This window comes from Thamnophis sirtalis, unplaced genomic scaffold (assembly GCF_051295495.1).
Source record: "Thamnophis sirtalis isolate CommonGarterSnake01/CBP01778 unplaced genomic scaffold, rThaSir2_p1.2 scaffold_3, whole genome shotgun sequence".
Taxonomy (NCBI): Eukaryota; Metazoa; Chordata; class Lepidosauria; order Squamata; family Natricidae; genus Thamnophis; species Thamnophis sirtalis.
Genome location: NW_028261383.1, coordinates 148,858,062 through 148,879,119, shown reverse-complemented (window position 1 = coordinate 148,879,119; position 21,058 = coordinate 148,858,062). Strand labels below are relative to the sequence as shown.

The 21,058-nt window shown below is 42.0% G+C and overlaps 1 protein-coding gene across 3 annotated transcripts in view; it reads left to right on the top strand.

Annotated features, from left to right (window-relative positions):
* Window positions 1-18,960, top strand: part of ASIC1 (acid sensing ion channel subunit 1) — a 233,987-nt gene extending 215,027 nt beyond the window's left edge. For 2 of the 3 annotated variants that reach the window (XM_087710377.1, XM_014070928.2), the window contains exons 3-10: window positions 2,049-2,176; window positions 4,771-4,921; window positions 10,474-10,530; window positions 10,646-10,799; window positions 11,582-11,673; window positions 11,909-11,988; window positions 12,355-12,459; window positions 14,037-18,960. In XM_087710377.1, coding sequence (XP_087566503.1) covers window positions 2,049-2,176; window positions 4,771-4,921; window positions 10,474-10,530; window positions 10,646-10,799; window positions 11,582-11,673; window positions 11,909-11,988; window positions 12,355-12,459; window positions 14,037-14,141 — 872 coding nt within the window. In that variant the 3' untranslated portion in view covers window positions 14,142-18,960. The remainder of the gene's footprint in view (window positions 1-2,048; window positions 2,177-4,770; window positions 4,922-10,473; window positions 10,531-10,645; window positions 10,800-11,581; window positions 11,674-11,908; window positions 11,989-12,354; window positions 12,460-14,036) is intronic. The other variant, XM_087710378.1, reaches the window with a different exon arrangement.
* The last annotated feature ends 2,098 nt before the right edge of the window (window positions 18,961-21,058 follow it).

The window sequence follows — 21,058 nt, the reverse complement described above, 5'->3', positions numbered from 1 at the left end:
GCACCAGGGGTGGGTTCCAGCAGCCATTACTGCTGGTTCGCTTGTGGGCGGGCTTCACGTGCATGCGCAGTATTGAAGATTAGAAGGAGTACAATAAAAATTGATCACGCATGTGCAGAACCAAAAAAAAATGGCCGGTTGCAGCCACCCAGGCTGCCAAACCACTACCAGTTTAGCCGAACCGGTCAGAACCAGTAGGAACCCACCACTGTTCTGCACTGCCCATCCTTAGGCAGCCTCAATTTGCCCAAACCCCTTCCCCTCCTCCAAGACTCATTCAATCATTTAACTAGACTTGCACATCCTCCTGAGACCTTCATCTTGCCTTTCCACATCCTGTTTCCTTACTCAGCCTCCCCCTCTTCGCTCCTGTCCTATTCACCATAGCAACCAGCTTAGCAATGCCAACCAGGTAGCTGCCTCTCATCCAGAAATAGCATTTTGTTCTGTTAAGGGAAAAATGTGTTCTTTAAACTGCAGGAGGGGAGTGAAGCCAGAGTCCCTAATCAAAGGTCATCAAGAGGCTACGTGGAAAGCATGTTTGCATTCCTAGCTGGCTTTCCATTTCTAGGGAGAAGGGGAGAGAAAGAGAGCCGCATGGGCTGTGCCTGGTTTTAACAAAAATGCTATTAGTATCCCTGGATCAGAGGTGGGTTGCTCCTAGTTCGGCCCGATTCGGCGGAACCGGTAGTGGAATTCAGGCCTGGGTTGCAAATCCAGCAGCAACCCAGGCCTGCCACGCCCTCAAACCGGTTCCTTGGCTACCACTGGGTCGCCGCCATTTTGGATTTTGGTGACTGTCATTGTGCAGTTCACTGTAACTTTTTCTGCACATGCGCGAAGAAAAATTTACATTGAACAGTGCACACGCGCGGGTTGCGAACTGGTAGTAAAACCGGCAGCAACCCACCTCTGCCCTGGATGTGTGCCTGGATTGAATCTCAACCTTTGCATTAATGGGGGGGAAGACTGGTTTCTGTGAGTCTTTGGGTATTTTGATTCTGCTCAGTCAATCACAGTCCTAAAACTGCTGCAGGTTAGATCAAGGAATGGGAGGGAGGAACAACGTGCTGCCCAAAACATCTCTTTTGATATTTACCAGCCTCCCCTTTCTGCTTGATTTTAATATTTTAACACATCCTTTAGTTTAAAGAAATGTATGGAAAGCTGGCATGCTTGTAAAGGGAAACCTCAATTTCTAAACCATCTTTATTTATTAGAAGGCCTCTGGGCTTCCTTAGACAACGAAAACAGGTGGGGGGGATTGTAGCCCAATGTTTTGCTTGAAAGCGTGCCCAGATGCTCAGGAAAAAAACAACAAAGGGTTAAGTGTAGAGGAAAATTCAGGCTGCGAGCCCATCCATTTGCTGGTAAATAAATGTCTGTAATTGATTTCACCTATCCTGGCACTTGAAAATTGTAGTGGCTCAGTGACTAAGATGCTGAGCTTGTCAATCAAAAAGGTCGGCAATTCAGCAGTTTGAATCCTTAGCGCCGCGTAATGGAGTGAGCTGCCTTTACTTGTCCCAGCTTCTGCCAACCTAGCAGTTCGAAAGCATGTAAAAATGCAAGTAGAAAAACAGGGACCACCTTTGATGGGAAAGTAACAGCGTTTCATGCGCCTTCGGGTGTTTAGTCATGCCGACCACATGACCACGGAGACATTGTCGGGCAGCGCTGGCTCTTCGGCTTCAAAACAGAGATGAGCACCACCCCCTAGAGTCGGGAACGACTAGCACATATCTGTGAGGGGAACCTTTTCCATTACCTTATCCTGGCACTCATTTTGTGGCAACACCCAAAAGAGGCTTCCAAAAGGCACTCACTGGCCCAGAAAAGTTGTTAATCCTTAACAGGGGAAACTGGGCAGGTTTGTATTGACAAGATCAGGAGAACCTGCTCTCCACGCCCCTGTAGCTTCAACATCATGCTTCTCCTCGATGCGTGGATGTGTTTCATGATGTCCCTGGGAATTGGAGAGAGTCAGAATAAAAGGAAGAGGCCACCTCCCTTGCTCTTGCCATGCTTTCTATCTCTCTGTGCCATAGATGAGACATCCTTTGAAGCTGGGATTAAAGTGCAAATCCACAGCCAGGATGAGCCACCCTTCATTGACCAGCTGGGATTTGGAGTGGCACCTGGCTTCCAAACATTTGTGTCCTGCCAAGAGCAGCGGGTAAGTTGAAGACACATTTGCTTTATTTAAAATGGCTTCTTGTATTCGTTCTAAAGAGCAGGAATGGTTTTGTGATTAAGGCACTAGGCTGGGACCAGGAGCACCCAGGTTCATATCCACCCTTGGACACGGAAGCTCACTGAATTATTTTCAACCCCTCAGTGTTTCTCAGCAAAACCTATCTCACAAGTTATGTTTATTAAATAAGACATGTTTTATGTTCTGACCTAAGCTTCCCCAGAAGCACGAAGCTGAGTCCTCATCCCGATAAACCCCTTTTATTTAATGTACAGTGAATTCCTCTCCAGCAAAGTCTTTCCTCTCCCACAGTCTTTCAAGAGAGTTCACAATTACTGACCTTTATCAGGCTTGGAGAGTGGCCAGGCCAATATCTTTCAGATGCTGCAACACTTGGCAAGAATGCAGGAATGAACTACCGTATTTTTCGGAATATAAGACGCACCTTTTTTTTCCTCAAAAAAGAGGCTGAAAATCTGGGTGCATCTTATACATCGAATACAGCATTTTTTGCCTCCCGAACCCCCTTCACCAAAATGGAAGTGCATACCCTTGTGAAGCCTTTCAGAGAGCTCCTGGGGGCTGGGGAGGGCAGAAATGAACAAAAAATGGGCCGTTTTTGTTCCCCCAGCCCCCAGCAGCACTTTATAAGCCTCCATAAGGCTATGCATGCAATTTTTTGACAATTTTTTTTGCTTGTTTTTGCCCCCCACCCCCACCCTGCAGGAGCACTCTGAAAGCCCCCCCCCCCTCCGCAAGGCTATTCATGCCTTTTGTTTGAAAAAATGGGCCCGTTTTCACAAAAAACGGGACTTTTGAGAGGTTTGCAGAGTGCAAAAACTTTTTTTTTCCTTTTGGAAAGCTCTTTAACTGATTGATGAGAATTACATTGATCAAATGCTGTGCCAGCAGGAACAAAGTCTTAGGTGCTGCACATTGTCAGTGATTTCCTTCTCCAGCACATGGATAAATACACCTGGAAACATCTACCTACCTATCTACTTTCTCTCTCTCCCTATCTATCTACTATATTTCTTTCTTTCTCTCTCTCTCTCTCCCTCTATCTACCTACTTACCTACCAACTCTCTCTCTCCCTACCTATCTACTGTATTTCTCTCTCTTTCTCCCCTGCTATCTATCTACGTACCTACCTACTCTCTCTCTCTCCCTACCTATCTACTGTATTTCTCTCTCCCTATTTCTCTCTCTCTATCCCTCTACCTACCAACCTACCTACTCTCTCTCTCTCCCTACCTACCTACTGTATTTCTCTCCCTCTCTCTCTATCCCTCTACCTACGTACACTCTCTCCCTCCCTCCCTCCCTACTGTATTTATCTATCTCTATCTTTCTCTATTTCTCTCTCCCTCTCTTTATCCCTTTATCTACCTACATACCTACTACCTAACTACTCTCTCTCTCTCCATACCTACCTACTGTATTTGTCTTTCTCTCCATCTCTATTCCTCTATCTACCTACCTACTTTTTTAAAAATTTGCCTCTTCAAAACCTTGGTGCATCTTATACTCTGAAAAATATGGTAATTATCTCCTGCAAATACCCCTTCCCTTTTGCTCCCCTTTTATTCCCTATGGGAGGGGCCATTCACCATCCACCTGTGGTCTTACTCCCAAGTTGACCCTTGTTCCTTAACTATTCCCTGCATAGCAATAATAGCAGTAGACTTATATACCGCTTCATAGGCCTTTCAGGCCTCTCTAAGCGGTTTACAGAGAGTCAGCATATTGCCCCCAACAATCTGGGTCCTCATTTTACCCACCTCGGAAGGATGGAAGGCTGAGTCAACCCTGAGCCGGTGAGATTTGAACCGCTGACCTGCTGATCTAGCAGTAGCCTGCAGTGCTGCATTTAACCACTGCGCCACCTTGGCTCTGTGCATCTGGCAACTCTGCGCATGTGCTCACTGGGAACAGGCTCCAGCTGTTCATCTCCATGTCTGACTCCGAAGGCAGCTGATAACTGGCATACGGCTCTAGCCCTCTCTCTGCCTCCAATTCAGAGCCCTCATCAGAGCCTTCCCCAGACTCCAGGACTGGCCCACTTCCCTCCCCAACCTCCTTACTGTCTGAATCTGGTGCCAGCTCCACTGGCCGCTGGCGGGCCACAACATTTTATTCCTATTTTATCATGAATAAAAATTGAAAGTGGTAGTTATGTACGCTGCCTTGGGTTTCTGGAAGAAAAGCAGGATAACGAGTGAATGTAAATTCTTGCAAGGGGGAAAAAAAACCAGAAATGTCCCGCAATGCTTTGTTTTCCATTCTCCTTTGTAAAGAGCGGCGGCTTAGATTGAAATATCCCTAAAATCTGAACCAGGAATCCAGGCTGTGGTCAAATGGCTAGTCCTATTGAGTAGCAGGCAGTGACTTCAGAGTTGTATCCTTGTCTACACTGGGATATGCTATTGGTAATATTATTTTATGTGTTTCACTTGTAAACTCTAGTGAGTCTATGTATATGACATCATCATTACAGGCCAAATGGAGCTCTTCTTTTTGTCTTGGGAAAGACTAAGGAGATATTGACCTTCTCATTCTATCCTCTGTTGCTCAGCTTATCTACCTTCCTCCACCTTGGGGTGACTGCAAGTCAGTGACAGTGGAGTCTGAATTCTATGACACCTATAGCATCACTGCTTGCCGCATCGATTGTGAAACCCGCTACTTGGTGGAGAACTGCAACTGTCGTATGGTGCATATGCCTGGTAAGAAGGAAGGATAGATCTGAAGGGAAGCTAAGGACCGGAGTCCATAGTAGTTGCAATTGTTTATTATTATTATTATTATTATTATTATTATTATTATTATTAATCATAATCTTCTTATTGAGCCCTTTGCAAGATGAAGGGCTGTTTTATGGGAGTACACTCCAAAATGTGCATGCTATTTTGATATTTAAATGGTGGGCTAGCATGCCACATTTACTTGTGTAACAACAGGTTGCCTATGTTAATGCCTGCAGAACCCAGAGCTGAAACTGGATTAGATATTTATTTGTTTGTTTGTTTTGTCAAGTGTGTATAAGATAATAGATATAAGTATATACAAGATTATGAATACATGAAATGGATATGAATAAAAGGGAACATTAGGACAGAGATGGTAGGCATGTTGGTGCACTTAGGCATGCCTCTTACAGACCTCTTAGGAATGGGGTAGGTCAACAGTAGTCTAAGGTTAATATCTCTTCTAGAGTGGTCTCCAGAATGAATCAGGAATATAGAGGACAACTGCATGGCTGTAATAAATGCAAAAGATCTGCAGAATCAGAAATCTAATGTTCCTCAGTTGGATTTCTCCCCTAGTTTTGCATTCTCCAGAATCACTGCTCTGTATTCAAAACAGTAATAAATTAAAGTTCAGCCCCTTGGAGTTAAGATTCGGTTTGAAGCATGAGGTGGGGATGGCGGATGGGAAATGAATACTGACAGTTAAGTGTAGTCACATTAGGAGATACCAGTACATCTCAATCAGGTGCTGTGCTGAAACTCTGTATAGGATAATAATCATCTGCCCAGCTCCACTCCAATTCTTCACCAAGTCAGCTGACTGCTGATAGTGCTGGACAGCTCCTCTTGCAGACTGGAGAGAGCTATTGCCAAGTCTCAAACACCCAGCAAACACCACGTTCCAGAATTCCAACCATCTCAACTGTTTCAGTTTAATAAGCAAGCAGAAAATGAGAATCAGACGGAGTCATAAAAGCACAAGATTTATAGTGTAGAAGATCCCAGTTCCTCACCTGAAGAAAAGGAGTCCCTGTGGATTTTATTCTGCTAGTCGTTGCTGACTATAGGGGGTGCTGCTCATCTCCATTTCAAGGCCACTGACAGTCCAAAAATGTTTCTGCAGTCATGTGGCCAGCATGATGTCACTGAGCAGCATTTCCTCCCCACCGAAGTAGTACCTATTTATCTACTCACATTTGTATGCTTTCAAACTATTAGGTGGTCAGGAGCTAGGTGAAGACAGGTGCTCATCCCGTTGCATGATGCTCGGGGCTCGAACCTGAGCTGTCGGCTTTCCAACTAATAAGCCCAGCATCTTAAACCTCTAGCTAGTGGTGAAAATCATTTTTTTTTTACTACCGGTTCTGTGGGCATGGCTTGGTGGGTGTTTTAGGGGAAGGATACTGCAAAATCCCCATTCCCTCCGCACTCCTGGGGGAAGGATACTGCAAAATCTCTATTCCCACCCCACTCTGGGACCAGCCAGAGGTGTATTTGCCAGTTCTTCAAACTACTCAAAATTTCTGCTACCGGTTCTCCAGAACCTGTCAGAACCTGCTGAATTTCACCCCTGCCTCTAGACATAGCACCACCCAATCTTCAACTGGGCCTCCAGTTTAAAAAGTTTCACATAGCAGCAGTAGGATTACTTTTGCAATCAAAAACAATATTGCACTAGAAATGAACCAATATAAGAATGTGCCATATAGCAATAGCACTTAGATTTATATATCGCTTCATAGTGCTTTACAGCCTTCTCTAAGCAGTTTTACAGAGTCAGAATATTTCCCCCAACAATCTAGGTCCTCACTTTACCGACCTCGGAAGGATGGAAGGATGAGTAAACCTTGAGCTGGTCAGAATCAAACTGCTGGCAACCGGCAGTCAGCAGAAGTATGTTAATCTGCATAATATATTCAGCTGTGGAATTAACTGTTGTATGTTTTCAATTCTTTAGATGATTATGATTGTGGTGATGATACATATACCACAATTTCCACCATGCTCTCCCAGAAGAATATGCTAATTTATATGATAATATCTAGTCTATGTGGTCTGTGCTATATATCTCAAGCATCTTAGAAGTATCACGGTGGCGCAATAAACTATCCTTAGAATGAGGGTGCTACTTTGTCAAGACATGAATATTTTCATTTATTTTCAAAGTAATTACCAACATTGCCCCAAAGCAATGGAAGTGAGTTGTTTTACAGTTGCTGAAAATATTCTTTAAAAGTGCTTCTTATTATGGTTCATCTCTAATTATAGCTTTCCCTAATTGAGCCACTCCCGTTTTCTAGTTCTAAGGCATGCTTTAACAGATGCCAGGACTCTTTCAACCACCTCACATTGATCTGTAAAGTGTCTTTCTTGTTAATCAGAATAGCCCTTCCAGATATGTAATTAGCATAATCCTAATAAGGAAGTGAGTTAATTATTTTAGTCCGCTCCATCTCCTAGGGAAGAGTAGGCAGTCTAGCACAGACAAACGATGAGAAAATAGGGGGGGGGGGTATTTTTCAGATTACAGATCAAACCTGATTAGAAATTAATATTGGTATAATTATTTAGGATAGATGATAGACAAATAAAGACATGGATTAATGCAGGGGTTTGAAATCAATTTTAATTGCATAATGCAACACTGTGTTCAGATTCAGTGTAGGTTCTGACTAATAAGTTTGCCTTAAGTTGCAAATAAAATAAAGACAATGGCAATACCTTCATTAAGTGTACCATTTTTAATTGGATACTTTGTTTGTGCAATGTATTAATGCAATATTTACTCTCTGTGGAAAAATTGAGGACCAGTTTCTATAACCAGAGCAGTTAAGCTCTAAAGCAGGAGTGTCAAACCCGATTTCATTGAGGGCCACATCAGGGTTATGTTTGACTTCAGGGAGTTGGGGCGGGCATGGCCAGCTCGACATCACTCATATCGGGGTCACCTGTGGTGGCACGAGTGCACTGCCAGCAAAAATGGGCTCCCGAGCTCCGTTTTCAGTTGCGATAGCCTCTTGCAACTCTCTGCCAGCGAAAATGGAGTTCAGGAGGGCTGCCTGTAGCCCTCCCCGGGCCAGCTCCCTATTTTCGCTGGCAGAGCCCCCATGGGCTGGTCCTTTGCTATTTCCAGGGTGGCCTCTAAGCACCCCATGGACCGGATCTAGCCCCCGGGCCTTGAGTTTGACACCCCTACTCTAAAGCTTTCCCTGGATTATTTTAGGTAGGGCATCTAGTATTAGAATACAATCCCTAAGAAGGAAAATGTTTTCCCTTTTCAAAGCATGAGGATGGAAAGCACTAAGATTAGATTTTCTTCTGCTTGGGTTCCACACACCCCCACCATGTCTAGTAGACCTAGCTTAACAATCACACTGTTTGATGATGGTTGGAAATTACGATAGTGCTGAAAAAATGACTTTATGACCAGCCCTTGTACTTAGAGAACTGTCGCAATGCCTCTGGCAGTCATGTGATCGAGATTTTCTGCACTTTGCAGCTGGCAGGTGTTTACACCTCTTGCACAGTCCTGCGGTCACATCACGCGGTCACCATCTGCATGCTTAACAGTCAGCTACCAACAAGCAAAGTCAGTTTTATCCTAAGGTGATTTTACTAAACCGCATCATTTAGTAATAGCATTGCTAGTCCCAGTTGTGGTTGTTAATCAAGGATTGCCAGTATAGGGTTGTTGTTTTTCTTATTTCTAGCTATAAGACAGAATCTGGTACATAGAAGGTTCATAGAGAAGAGAATCTAACAAACAGTTTCTGCATTGTGTGGATATTCCAGATATAAAAGCAACAGAAGACAGTGTAAGGCTCACTGTCACATTAAAGGAAGGTTCATAGCCCAGGAATAATAGAGGACCTGCTTTGCACACAGAACAGTCCAGGTTTAATCACTGGGGCTGGGAAAAAATGGCACATGGGAAAAATGCCAATGAATGGCAGTTCTCTCATTTCCTGCTGTGAATACCTAGGACATGGTTAATTTCAACTAAATATATTTCACCTTTAAATATGTTTCACAAAGAAAGATGGAAAGGCAGCAGTTCTGGAAACAAATATATCAACAGTGTCCATTTTTAACAACTTTTTTTTAATCACAAAATCAAGATCCCAAATATAAGATCTCCTCCTTTTCATTCAAACGTTTGTGTATTATATGTGTTAGACTTTGCTTAAAATTGATTTCTATAAGTGCTGAATGGGCATTTTAATATAGGACGCTGATCTAATAAAAATACAGATGTACAACATCAACAATAATTCCAGGTTTATCACTTCATATATTGAAAAACTCCAACAGTATAATATAATACAATCATTAAAATCTAAATATTACCTTATTAGCCCAAAAGAAAAAAATGACTTAATTTGATTCCTCCCAAAAAAAGATAGAAATATACTGTTTATATTTATAAACACATAAATTTTCCTTCACTCAATCAATCTGCCCATATCACAACCTTGTATGTAGATGTGCATATATTTACTTGTCAAAGACCACACTCCAAAAATAGAATGCCAAGATAAAACAATAACCATCAACACCTTGAGCTCCTTAACAAAAGACAAGATATAAAACAAGTAAAGATTTAAACTAAGTTAAATTATTTGACTAAAATAAGACACCCTGTAAAATTATTCGATTCTTCAATCATTGGTCCATTTCAGATATGCTTGTAAAAACTTTCCTCCCTCCTTCCAACAGAAGGAAAGCAGAATGAAGAAGGGTGAGGGGAGAGGTTTGTTCCACTGGAAAGAAAAGGAACAAGGAGGGAGGGGGGAGACAGATGAAGATAGGGAAAAAGTTGAGAGAGAGAAAGGGAGAGAGGGAGGGAGACAGATGAGAGAGAGGGAGGGAGATGAGAGAGGGAGAGACAGAGAGAAAGAGATGAGAGGGAGGGAGAAAGGGAGGGGGCGAAGAGAGAAAGAGGGAGAGTGAGGGAGAGAGAAAGAGATGAGAGAGAGAGAGAAAGAAAGGGATAGAGGGAGGGAGGGGAGAGAGATGACAGATGAGAAAGATGAGAGAGAGAAAGGGAGGGAGAAATGAGAGAGGGAGAGAGAAAGAGATGAGGGAGAAAGGGAGGGGGAGGAGAGAGAAAGAGGGAGGGGGAGACAGGGAGAGAGAAAGAAATGAGAGAAAGGGAGGGAAAGAGAGAAAGAGGTGAGAGAGGGAGAGAAGGGTAGAGAGAAGGAGGGAGAGGGGGGGAGAGAGAGATGAGAATAGGGAGAAAGATGAAAGTGGAAGAGAGAGAGATGAGAGGGAGAGACAGAGAAAAAGAGATGAGAAAGGGAGGGGGAGGAGAGAGAGAAAGGGAGAGGGAGAGAGAAAGAAATGAAAGGGGGAGAGAAGGAGAAGGAGGGAAGGAGGGAGAGAAAGAGAAGAGGGAGAGGGAGGAAGGGAAGGAGAGAGAGGGAGAGAGAGAGAGAAGCCCATTAGACATTAAGAGTAGAAATTCAGCAGGAATTATCTTCACCATAATAATTGCTCGCATTACATCACTTTATGTTCTTTTTCAGGTGACGCTCCCTACTGCACCCCTGAACAGTACAAAGAATGTGCAGATCCAGCCCTTGGTAAGGACCAATAGACATCACCTCTCCAGTCTCTCAAAATAAGATGTTACGAATGGTATTTGGTATTTTGTTATTCGAAATCATTGTGACTTCTCCCTTCCTTTGGGGTCTCCAGACTTCTTGGTGGAGCGGGACAATGATTATTGTGTATGTGAGATGCCTTGCAACGTCACACGCTACGGTAAAGAGCTGTCCATGGTGAAGATCCCCAGCAAGGCCTCAGCCAAGTACTTGGCCAAGAAATACAACAAGAGTGAACAGTACATTGGGTGAGTTTTTTTCCCTGGCTGAGTTTTGTCCTTGCAACCAACTCATCTATTATCTTTTTTTCTTCACAGCCATGCAATGAAGAAGGCACTATTTGGCTCTTCCTTCCTATTAAAAACAATTCTCTTAGCAAGTGGAAGCACTCCAGGAAAACATTTCTTCCTTTCCTAGTTGGTGAACACAGGCATTTGAATACTCATATTGTGTCCAGTTGCACCCCTTCCTGGATCAGGAGTCCCTTCACTCAATCATTCAAACTCCAGTCACCTCACACCTGGACTAATGCCATGCACTCTACATGGTTTTATTGTTTTTAATATTGTAATCTCCCCAGAATAGCCTACAGTGAGATGTGTGGCAAATAAATTTAACAGATAAAAGATTAGATAGATAGACAAATAGACAGACACAGATGATAGATAGCTGAGAGAGAGAGAGACAGAGACAGAGACAGATATATATATATGATGGATGGATTGATGGACAAACTGACTGGAACACAGAAAGACAGATAGGTCTCCCATCTCTTCAATCCTGTTCTTCTGAGGAAATGTTCTACATATCTTGTCATGATTCCACAAACAGCTGCAACCATCATTTGAGTCTTTAGGTATAGACATGTTGAGCGTCTGTATCTGTTCTCACTTCTACAGCTCTGGGTTCTTGTTTTGCTAAGTTGGTCATTAGCCAAAACTGCAAACATCACATAGGGTCTACTTACAGGATTCTTTAGTGGGCAGATTTTAAAATTTGGATCCCTTTTACTTCCCTTCATCTTACGCAGGGAGAACATACTCGTTCTGGACATTTTCTTCGAAGCTTTGAACTATGAAACTATTGAGCAGAAGAAAGCATATGAAGTAGCTGGACTGCTGGGTGAGGTCACTTTTTTTCTGACTGCCAGTTGGAGCAGATTCTGTAAATGCCAGGCTTCCAGGGCAGGGGTGACCTTTGGGGCTGACTTCAGTGTAATGCAAAATCTCCATGTTTCCCCCTTTCCCTTCAATGCGGGTTGGCATAACTGGGGATTACCCACTTAAGAAACATGCCAAGATTGGGATTGGGATGCATCTAAAGACCTGACGTGTGTCTTCCTGTCTCTCCCGTGCAGGTGACATTGGGGGACAGATGGGACTGTTTATTGGGGCCAGTTTACTGACTGTGCTTGAGCTTTTTGACTATGCCTATGAGGTGAGTGTTGGTCACCGTTAACATGAGGGAAAGGAACACAATTTATGGCTTATAAGGAGGTATCCAGTAAACATATGCTGTAATTCAGTTTTGAAGCAAACTTTTAGTTTTCTTCAGTTAAGAAAAAAAGTGTTAAGTTTTAGCAATAAATAATTAAGAAAGTAATTCTTCATCAGACTTCACTGAAATACACCATTTTCAGAATAGGAGGTGGGTGACCTAAAGCTTATTTCAATGTGGTTATTAGTGTTAACAGCTCAATTACATGACATTTTATTCCCTGACATACTGTCTGTACCTAAGAATTCTAAAGAATCCCAATTAATCGTTTCCAATGATGATCATTTCCTCTTGTTCAATCTCTAGGTTATTAAGTTCCACCTCTGTCGCCGTGACAAGTGTGAGAAGAAACACAAAGGGAACAACAGTGACAAGGGTGTTGCCCTGAGCCTGGATGATGTGAAGCGCCATGTAAGTGTCTACACCTCATAATGTAGTACATCCCCTTGTCATCTGCCAAATGGATGGCCCGGCTACACGCTTGAGGATCACTGAGTCTGTATCATTTTAATTGTGCCAAACTCTCTCAACCAATAAAGCATCTACAGTTTAGTGAAGCAGTGGAGATTTCTGTATTAGGAATCCTGACTATCACTATTGCTCTTTGGTAGAATTGCACTTCTCATAATACCATACAACAAGGAATCCAATGTATTTATATTGACAATATTAATTTTAATATTAGGTTAACTTTGCTAGGTGCCTAAATTTCAGGGTAAATAATCTTACAAATAAATTCCGTAAACGACCAGAAGCCATTTAAAAACGCAATGATCAATTCAGCTATTTACACCTGTCCATGCTGCTTTGTGGTGGCTTACCATGGCTAAGGATTTCTCCCCATCATTATCTACTCAGCCCCTTAACTTTTTACTCAATCACTTTGAAACCTAGCAACATCCATTTTCTTTACTTCATTTAGCACGTTTATTTTTGGCAGGACAAATCTGTCTTTAGGAGCTAGTATAAAATGCCAAAAATACAACAGTTTAGGGGGTTGTATTCTAGCTCTGTTGCTATCCCAGAGCATGACAGAAGAGCCAGATTGTTACAGGTTTACAGTCCCAAGAGAGTTGGAGCCATGTGGACCTCAGGAGGAATGCAGCTACCAAGAAGGCAGATTTCCTACAAGATAATGCTAGCAATAGATTTATGTACCACTTCACAGTGCTTTACAGCCCTCTCTAAGCAGTTTAGCATCAGCCTATTGCGCCCAACAATCTGGGTCCTGATTTCACTGACCTTGGAGGAGGGAGGGCCGAGTCAACCTTGAGCCAGACAGAATCGAACTCCTGGCAGTGGGCAGAGTTAGCATGCAATACTGCATTCTAACCACTGCACCACTGCAGCTCTTGGTGTGACGCTGCTATATGAGTACCCAAAGCTTTATTACCTTTATCTATAAAATTTGAGGCAGACTACTCATATGGTTCGTGGGAATTTACATCAGAATGGACTACCACAACCTCTCCTATAATGTGCACTGCAAGAGTTGAAGTCTTCTCCCAAAATCAGATTTCTAACTATTGGATGTAAAAACCCTTTCATCCTGCCATCTTGTATTGTGACCAGCATCAGTAGCCAATGAATTGGGGCAAGTGGCACAAAAAAAGTTGCAATTACGGGGCGGTAACAATTTCTAGTTCATGTAGGAGCACTGGTAGAGACAGGAAGCTATCTGCAGCAAAGTATCTTATCTCCTTGGGCTACTTTAAGGAAACAAGACCAGTCTCTCAAAGTCTTCTATGACAGATGATGAGGAATACCTAGGGAGGTGCCCTTTATTCCAAGTCTGATTACGTTCTAGAAGTTTAGCTGTTGTTTTTTTCCCAATTCCTAAACCATCTTCCCCTCCATGGCATGGAGTCTCTTGAACCCACAAATCCTGGACCTTAGAGTCCCCATTTATCAATGTTTCTTGCTTACCATGCTACTTTCATGTCCATTCTGTTTATGTCCCTTTTTGCTTTTCCTCTCCACCTTTCCAGAATCCATGTGAGAATATCCGAGGCCATCCAGCAGGCATGACATACGCAGCCAACATCCTACCTCACCACCCAGCCCGAGGAACTTTTGAGGATTTTACCTGTTAACTGACAACTGGATGTACAACTAACACTACCAAAGGGAAGGGGCCATGCTGAGCAGCTTTGGCCCGGGCCAGCCCGTGGACCTGCCAACATTTTGCAGGGCCTCTATCTCAGACTACTGGAGAGGCAGCCTCTCCTCATCCATCCGCCCCAGGCCAATGCAGCGATACGCACATGGAGCCAGCTGGACAGAGGTGAGGCTCAGCTGCCAGATCCACTCCAGTTTCTGTTCCAATGACGCCCTTGAACTTTAAACGTAACAGAAGTGCTGCTGGAAGAAACCCCCCCACAGTATCCAATGGAGGTGAGGGCACAGCCTTCTCCGATCCACAAACACTGAAGTCTTAACTGTGTGTCTCTCCTTCTGTATCCGTCATGCTCCTTAACCACAGTAAGCCTTGCGTGGCAGTGGTCATTGTGTGCAAAGCCCTCTCTCTCTCTGTGTCTGTGTGTCTCTCTCTCTTTTAATCCGAATGCCAAGAAGAACCTACAGGAACAGATAGAGCCAGACTGTTTCTGTGGATTCTGTTTGTAGAGGCTACTTATCTATCGAAAGGAAGTGCTGCTTCAGTTCTCTTCCCCCCTCCCTTCTGACTGTGCACTGTGGGGAGGCCAACAACAATCATAGCCTTCCCTGGAGCAAGACTGCAACCAAACTGAGAGAGCCACTTCCGTAGGATGTGCCGTCATCTGCTCATCCCATCCAACTGGCAGCTTCTCATTTGACCTGGCCTGGACTCTGCTCTTCTTGGAGCCCTTGCCTATGCCATCCATCATCCCAGTCCTCCCACAAGAAAGGCAGGTAGCAAAACTGATCCAAAGGTTACAACAACATTCGCATGATGAGCTACCTGGGCCCCTTCTGTGCATGTTATTAGGAAAGACGGGACAATTCTTAAGTAGTGAGGTTCAGAGACAACAAGTTCTGCCATTTCACATAATTCTCCGCAATGTACAAAAGAGATTGTTTCCAAAGAGGTCATGCTTCAGGGTCTGTAGCTGCTAATAGGAGAAGAAAGCAATGCACCTGTCTCTTGATTTGGGCTTCCCTCTTTATTTCCCATGGTAACAGGGGTATCCCTTGCAGGCAGAAATAATGTGCCAACATTACTTTGGCTGGCAGAAGCTTAGCGCTCGCTTTAGCAAGAAAGAAGGAACTTTTAAGGCAATGATAAGGGTCGCTTGCTTTGGTACAGTGTGGAAACGACATTGCCCCTTAGTTTTTAAGGGCAGAAATAGTCCCTTCTCACCATCAGTCAAGATTTCATAGGTAGGGATTAAGATGCCACTCTGAGACATACACATAGGGTCTCCAGGCAAAATGCATACAAATGATGCAAGGCATTTCTTTATTATGCATCATTAGCATACTGGCAAAATAAAAGAAGTGTTATGGGAAGATTTTTCTCTGGAATATATTCTCAAGTCAGACTCCCTGTTTTCTCCTAAAGAAATTTCAAGTCCTATTTTATAACAGCCACTATTACAACCCAGTCATAGTCAACTAGTTAGGGTTTCGGCCATTTAGCCATGATACCGTCAAGCCAAGATGAATGGCTTGCATTGGGGAGGAGCATTTGCAGGCTGGGAATGATGGTGGGCATTCTAGTAAAGCCACAGGTCAGGGAAGGTGGCATGAGTTTCCTTTTTTGTAGCAATTGCTTTTGTCTTGTCTTAAATCGCCTAAACAACTTGTCCATAGTGCCTGGTACTTCCCCGCTTGAGAAAGGCAGAGACATCAGAATGGAGGTTTGATTTCCTTCCCCACTCCCCCAAATCCCAAATAGGCACCATTTCAATCCAAATTAAGAAGAGCCTGGATGTGTGGTTCTGTGATGGTAGGCCGTACAGCCTACTCAAGAGACTGACATCACCATCAGTGAAAAGTTGTCCAACAGTTGCTTCTCCAAAAATGAACTGACATGACTTTGTCCTGTAAGTGTTCCACTTACTGTATTCCAAGCCATCCTGGTGAAAAGCCTTTCAGAATTTTATAATAGGCTATAGTTTGATAAGAATGAGAATCAGAAACAGTAGTGTCTTCCTCACCATAACCTTTAAAAAGTTGCTTCTGGTAGCGATGTGGTTTCTTCTCCACTGTTGTTAGTTCAGCCACTCTCCAAGGAGCCCAAATCAACAGAGCTGCCCATACTGTGATAAACACCCTCTGGAATCCGGACAGGCTAAGTTTGGGGAGAAATCTTGCTTTTTTTTAAACAACATCAGAAAAATAAGCCTGGATTATCCGGGATCATCTGTATTGATGTACTGATGCATGTTCAGCCTTGTTAAGTAGCAGGAGACGAGGTCTACACTTTCTCTGTACTTCATGAGCTTACAAGTATAAAGAGAAATGGGAAACAAATGACCTTTTGATTACATTAAGGGAATTAATTCCAAGAACTGAGGAAAAAATAAGCTTCTGTGTATTTCCAGGTGTCCATTCACAACACCAAAGGATCTTGATGGCACTTGGACTTCCCACCCTCTCTGCCATATAAACAAACTGTATTTAAACTGCCTCTAAGACTCAAAGCTGCCAGATGGGGAGAAGCCCATGGACACTGGGTTCCCTGCCCCCCACTTTTAGAGGAACTCATCCCCCTTTCAGCCTGGGACACAAACATGGCATCTAGTGCCTGCCCTAGTCTTTGGCACATCCAGCCTCCTTTTCTTAATATTATTAACGTAGACCTGCTTCATGCGCAACACCCAGGGCCAAAGTTCTCCTTATCTTTAAGAGCTTTTGCAATACAATTGCTCTTTTTTTAAGCTTTATTTTACTTGGATCCTGATCATTCCAGAATTGAATGTATTTGTTCATTGGGTGGGCTGTTGTGTTAACAGATTTCCCAAAGATAGTATGATCTGCCATGGCCAATTCCCCCACACACAAACACACACAAAACTTTCTAAAGTGTTCTTTGCCCAAAAGCATTTTGTTTATTCTGCGGTTTTTATTGGCGTCATTGTATTTTACTGCTTGAAAACTTTTGAAGATAGGGCTTACATTTTGACCTTCTGTCTCCCATTTGTCTATCCATTTTTACTATTTCATGCTCATGTTATATTTCTTATATATAAAATATGATTATATACAGTATATACATATATATATATATACACAGACACACAGACACGTGTGTATATGTATATATACATACATACACACACTCAAACACATACCCGCACATATGTCATGTCTATGTATATATCCATTCAGTAGCATCAAAAGCCTTGATATTGTGCCATTATAACTTTTTTCCAAACTACCAATCTCTGAATGCCTTCAAATGTATAAAATGTTGAATTCTCTCTGGTATATGTACTATGTACACATTTTCATAGGAAGCACAAGAAGAAGAAAAACGCATTGTATATCAAAACTTGCTCCTCTAACAATGATATAAAGGACAAAACCAACCCCTGGAGACTCAGCCTTTTCCTCTTTCACTTTTCTGTAATCTATCTTTCCTTCCTCCCTTCTCTCTCTCTCTCTCTCTCTTTCTTTGTGTTTTGATATCTTCCAGCATAGGAACATCTAGAAGAGAGATGAAAAAGTCAAGATGGCCCCAGCAACTGTCCATTCAAATCCCTATCCCTTTTTTGTGTACAACATAATTAAAAGAGACAGGGTTCTCTCTGATTGTACACAGTTGCAGCCGACATTGTGACTTCTTCACCCAATAGATAACTCTGCTGTGACAGCACCATACTAATTTAAGGTGGTAAGATCAACAAGCATCCACAAGCAAAACCAAAATAATAGCAGGTTTTTTTAAAGGCAACAATTTTGATCAAAATATGTAATGCTGAAACTCTCCAGCAACAAAGCAGAATAGCCTTCATTCAAATGGTACTAGGTAAGTTTTTCAAAAAATCTTTGATTAGTTTACATACCATGCTCAAACTACTTTAACCATGTTCACTGAATACATCAGAATTCATGCAACACAGACATTAATCCTATTTTACAAACCAGAAACCATGATGGCTGCTCTCACAAAATGTAAAGCACAATATTGTTTAGTGTAATGTAGGAACATTGTCTCTCACTATGTGTATTTGTATGTGTGTGAATGCGTGAATAGATTTCAGCGTATAATATGTGAAATTACTTTAGATACATCTGAACAATGTCACCTCCATCTGTATGTCGGTCAGAACAAAAAAGTTATTAGGAATGCTTGGTCACCCATTACTATTTTAACTTTGGAGTCCTTGCTCACAGAATTACAAACACATAAATTGCAACCTGCACTATAGATGCATTGAGCTGGTTTCCTTTTTATAAGTATCAATATCTTAGAGAAGATGGCAGAATATTAAAAAAAAATCACAGATATATTTAGAAAAACATCTGTCATTTTTTAAGAACAGTTGTACAAGTCATCAGGAAAAATTTTGAAACACAAACTAACCATCACATTTTAGCTTAAATGTGTTGGGCAAATCCAACCCAAGTCATTAATTTATCATTCAGGAGATCATGTTACTCAGAAAACCAAACTAAGTAAATTATGATAATTTTATGTATGTCCTGTGCATACAACCATAGGACTACATATTGGTAATACCAATACCGATTAACACCAATATATGGGAACGTGAATGGAAGGAGATCATTTCACCCACATCTTGGAACACGTCATGGTATCATCTGGTGATTGTGGAAAACAAAATGCTGTCCTAAATAAATCTGATTCAACATAGATTTTGTTATGTACCCTGTCGTTTTGGAAGTTGATGCTAATGTCATCCTTTTAGGAGACAGCTGTATTTTTTATGACTAAATGTCACTACAGTACTGTAAGTGGAATATTTGTATGTTGCTGGCATAGCACACATCTGCATAAAAATCACATTTAGACTGCCCAGTAGTGGCAATCACCATTTATATATCAACTGATATCATTAATGACTTTACTTTGTCCTCTGAATCTTTATTGCAATTTGCCACTCAGAATTAATTGTCCTGCTTGGATTAATAGCATGGAAATAAGATGGTTGACTACAGCTGAAGAACGCACATAGGATAATGTAAGCATGATCAGAACATGGGGGAGTCTTCCTTAACCTAATGCTGACTATGCAGGCTGAGAATCTTAGGATTTTTCTTAACACCTATGACTGGAATAGTGAAATGGATATAATAAATAGCACCTCATAAGGTTCTTAAAATTCCTCCAATTTTAATAGCTTGCCTACAACAGCTAAAACCAGATAATCTTGAGTCCGCTGCCAATCTGAACTATTTGATAATGAGCTACATTCAGCTCAAAGTATCTCATGTTATTACTGGAGTTCCTTGTGCTGTTCTTCACAAAGAGGTTTCATAAATCATGACAGATTTAGTCTGGTGCCCCAAACAAACCAACTATTCTTACCATTCTTGGAGGCTGATTGTGTAAACTATTGGGCTTTAGACTAAAGTTACAAATGGACAATGAATAGCAATAGCAATAGCAATAGCAGTAGACTTATATACCGCTTCATAGGCCTTTCAGGCCTCTCTAAGCGGTTTACAGATAGTCAGCATATTGCCCCCAACAATCTGGGTCCTCATTTTACCCACCTCGGAAGGATGGAAGGCTGAGTCAACCCTGAGCCGGTGAGATTTGAACCGCTGACCTGCTGATCTAGCAGTAGCCTGCAGTGCTGCATTTAACCACTGCGCCACCTTGGCTCTTGAAGTGGTGACATGTGCCAACACTAAAATTTTGATTGGGCATGTCCTCAATACCTAGTGATTCTAAGCCAATATTTTGCCCTTTTCGTGCATAAGCTGTTAATTCAAGTTGCACCTTTTTCTCTTAGTCAGTTATTAAGCTGCGTCCTCATTTGCTTAAAACCTTTGCTTTTTCTGATCCTCCACTAAGAAAATGCAAGTCTGGAATTCTTCCTTTTTCATATTCCCAAAGCTACTCAGTTACAAATTTGCTGTGGGGAGGGGGGTGTTTCTATCCTGCTTATGACTTTTATATTATATGCTTATGCTGTTACACTTTGGGCCATCATTTTCAAAGCACTGGTTTCTAGTTCTCAGTTGCTGCATGACTGAGCAAAATAAAATAACCTAGCAGTGCTGTCCTACGGTACACAGTTGAATGGAGAAAATATTTTGCTAATAAAACAGTCTTGAGGACAGTGAAAATATCTGATCTCTAGATGTTGTAGTTTGCGTATTTACAACTTACCTCTAGAATTGGCCACACTAGCTGAGGTTGGTGGAAACTCCAATAACATCTGGAGTGCCATATATGTTCTACTACTTCTGCACAGATAAAGGCTGTGGAAATCACAATTAAATGTGATATTGAGGAGCTATTGCTCTAGTTAACATATAATAGGCATTGAGAGAAGCCACTGTTCCTTCCATTCTATGAGACTAAAAGGCATTTTCAACATTTCTTTCCAAGTCTGTACTATATATGTAAATACGTTGCAACATAAATATGGAATTGAGATTTTTTTTAAAACCTAAACCTGCAATCCTATGAACTCTTGTTTGGCTTAAACCCTAACCCCTCAAATGAACAGTGGAACTTTCATGTGATTAGATATGCATAAACTCTTATTTCACATGTTCTAAAAATGGCAATATCCAGGCAAAAGTATGCTATCCAGAGTTAAAATCAATACTAGACCTTGCAAGAAGTATATAAACATTGGCTTATTTAAAAAAAAAAAAAAAACCCAACCCAAGAGCAAAATCTGATAATCCCATATGCTCCTACTCTGCATTCAAACCTCTAATCCTGGATCAGCTTTAGGCTGTGCTAAAGCAGAGTGAATTAAATGGCATTTTTGCATGACCGGGATATTTCTTTTCTTTACAAATTTGGGACAATATATCAGTCGCGTTTCCACCAAAGATTTTAGAAAAAAAGAGACACAAATAAATAATTTGCGGTATTTTT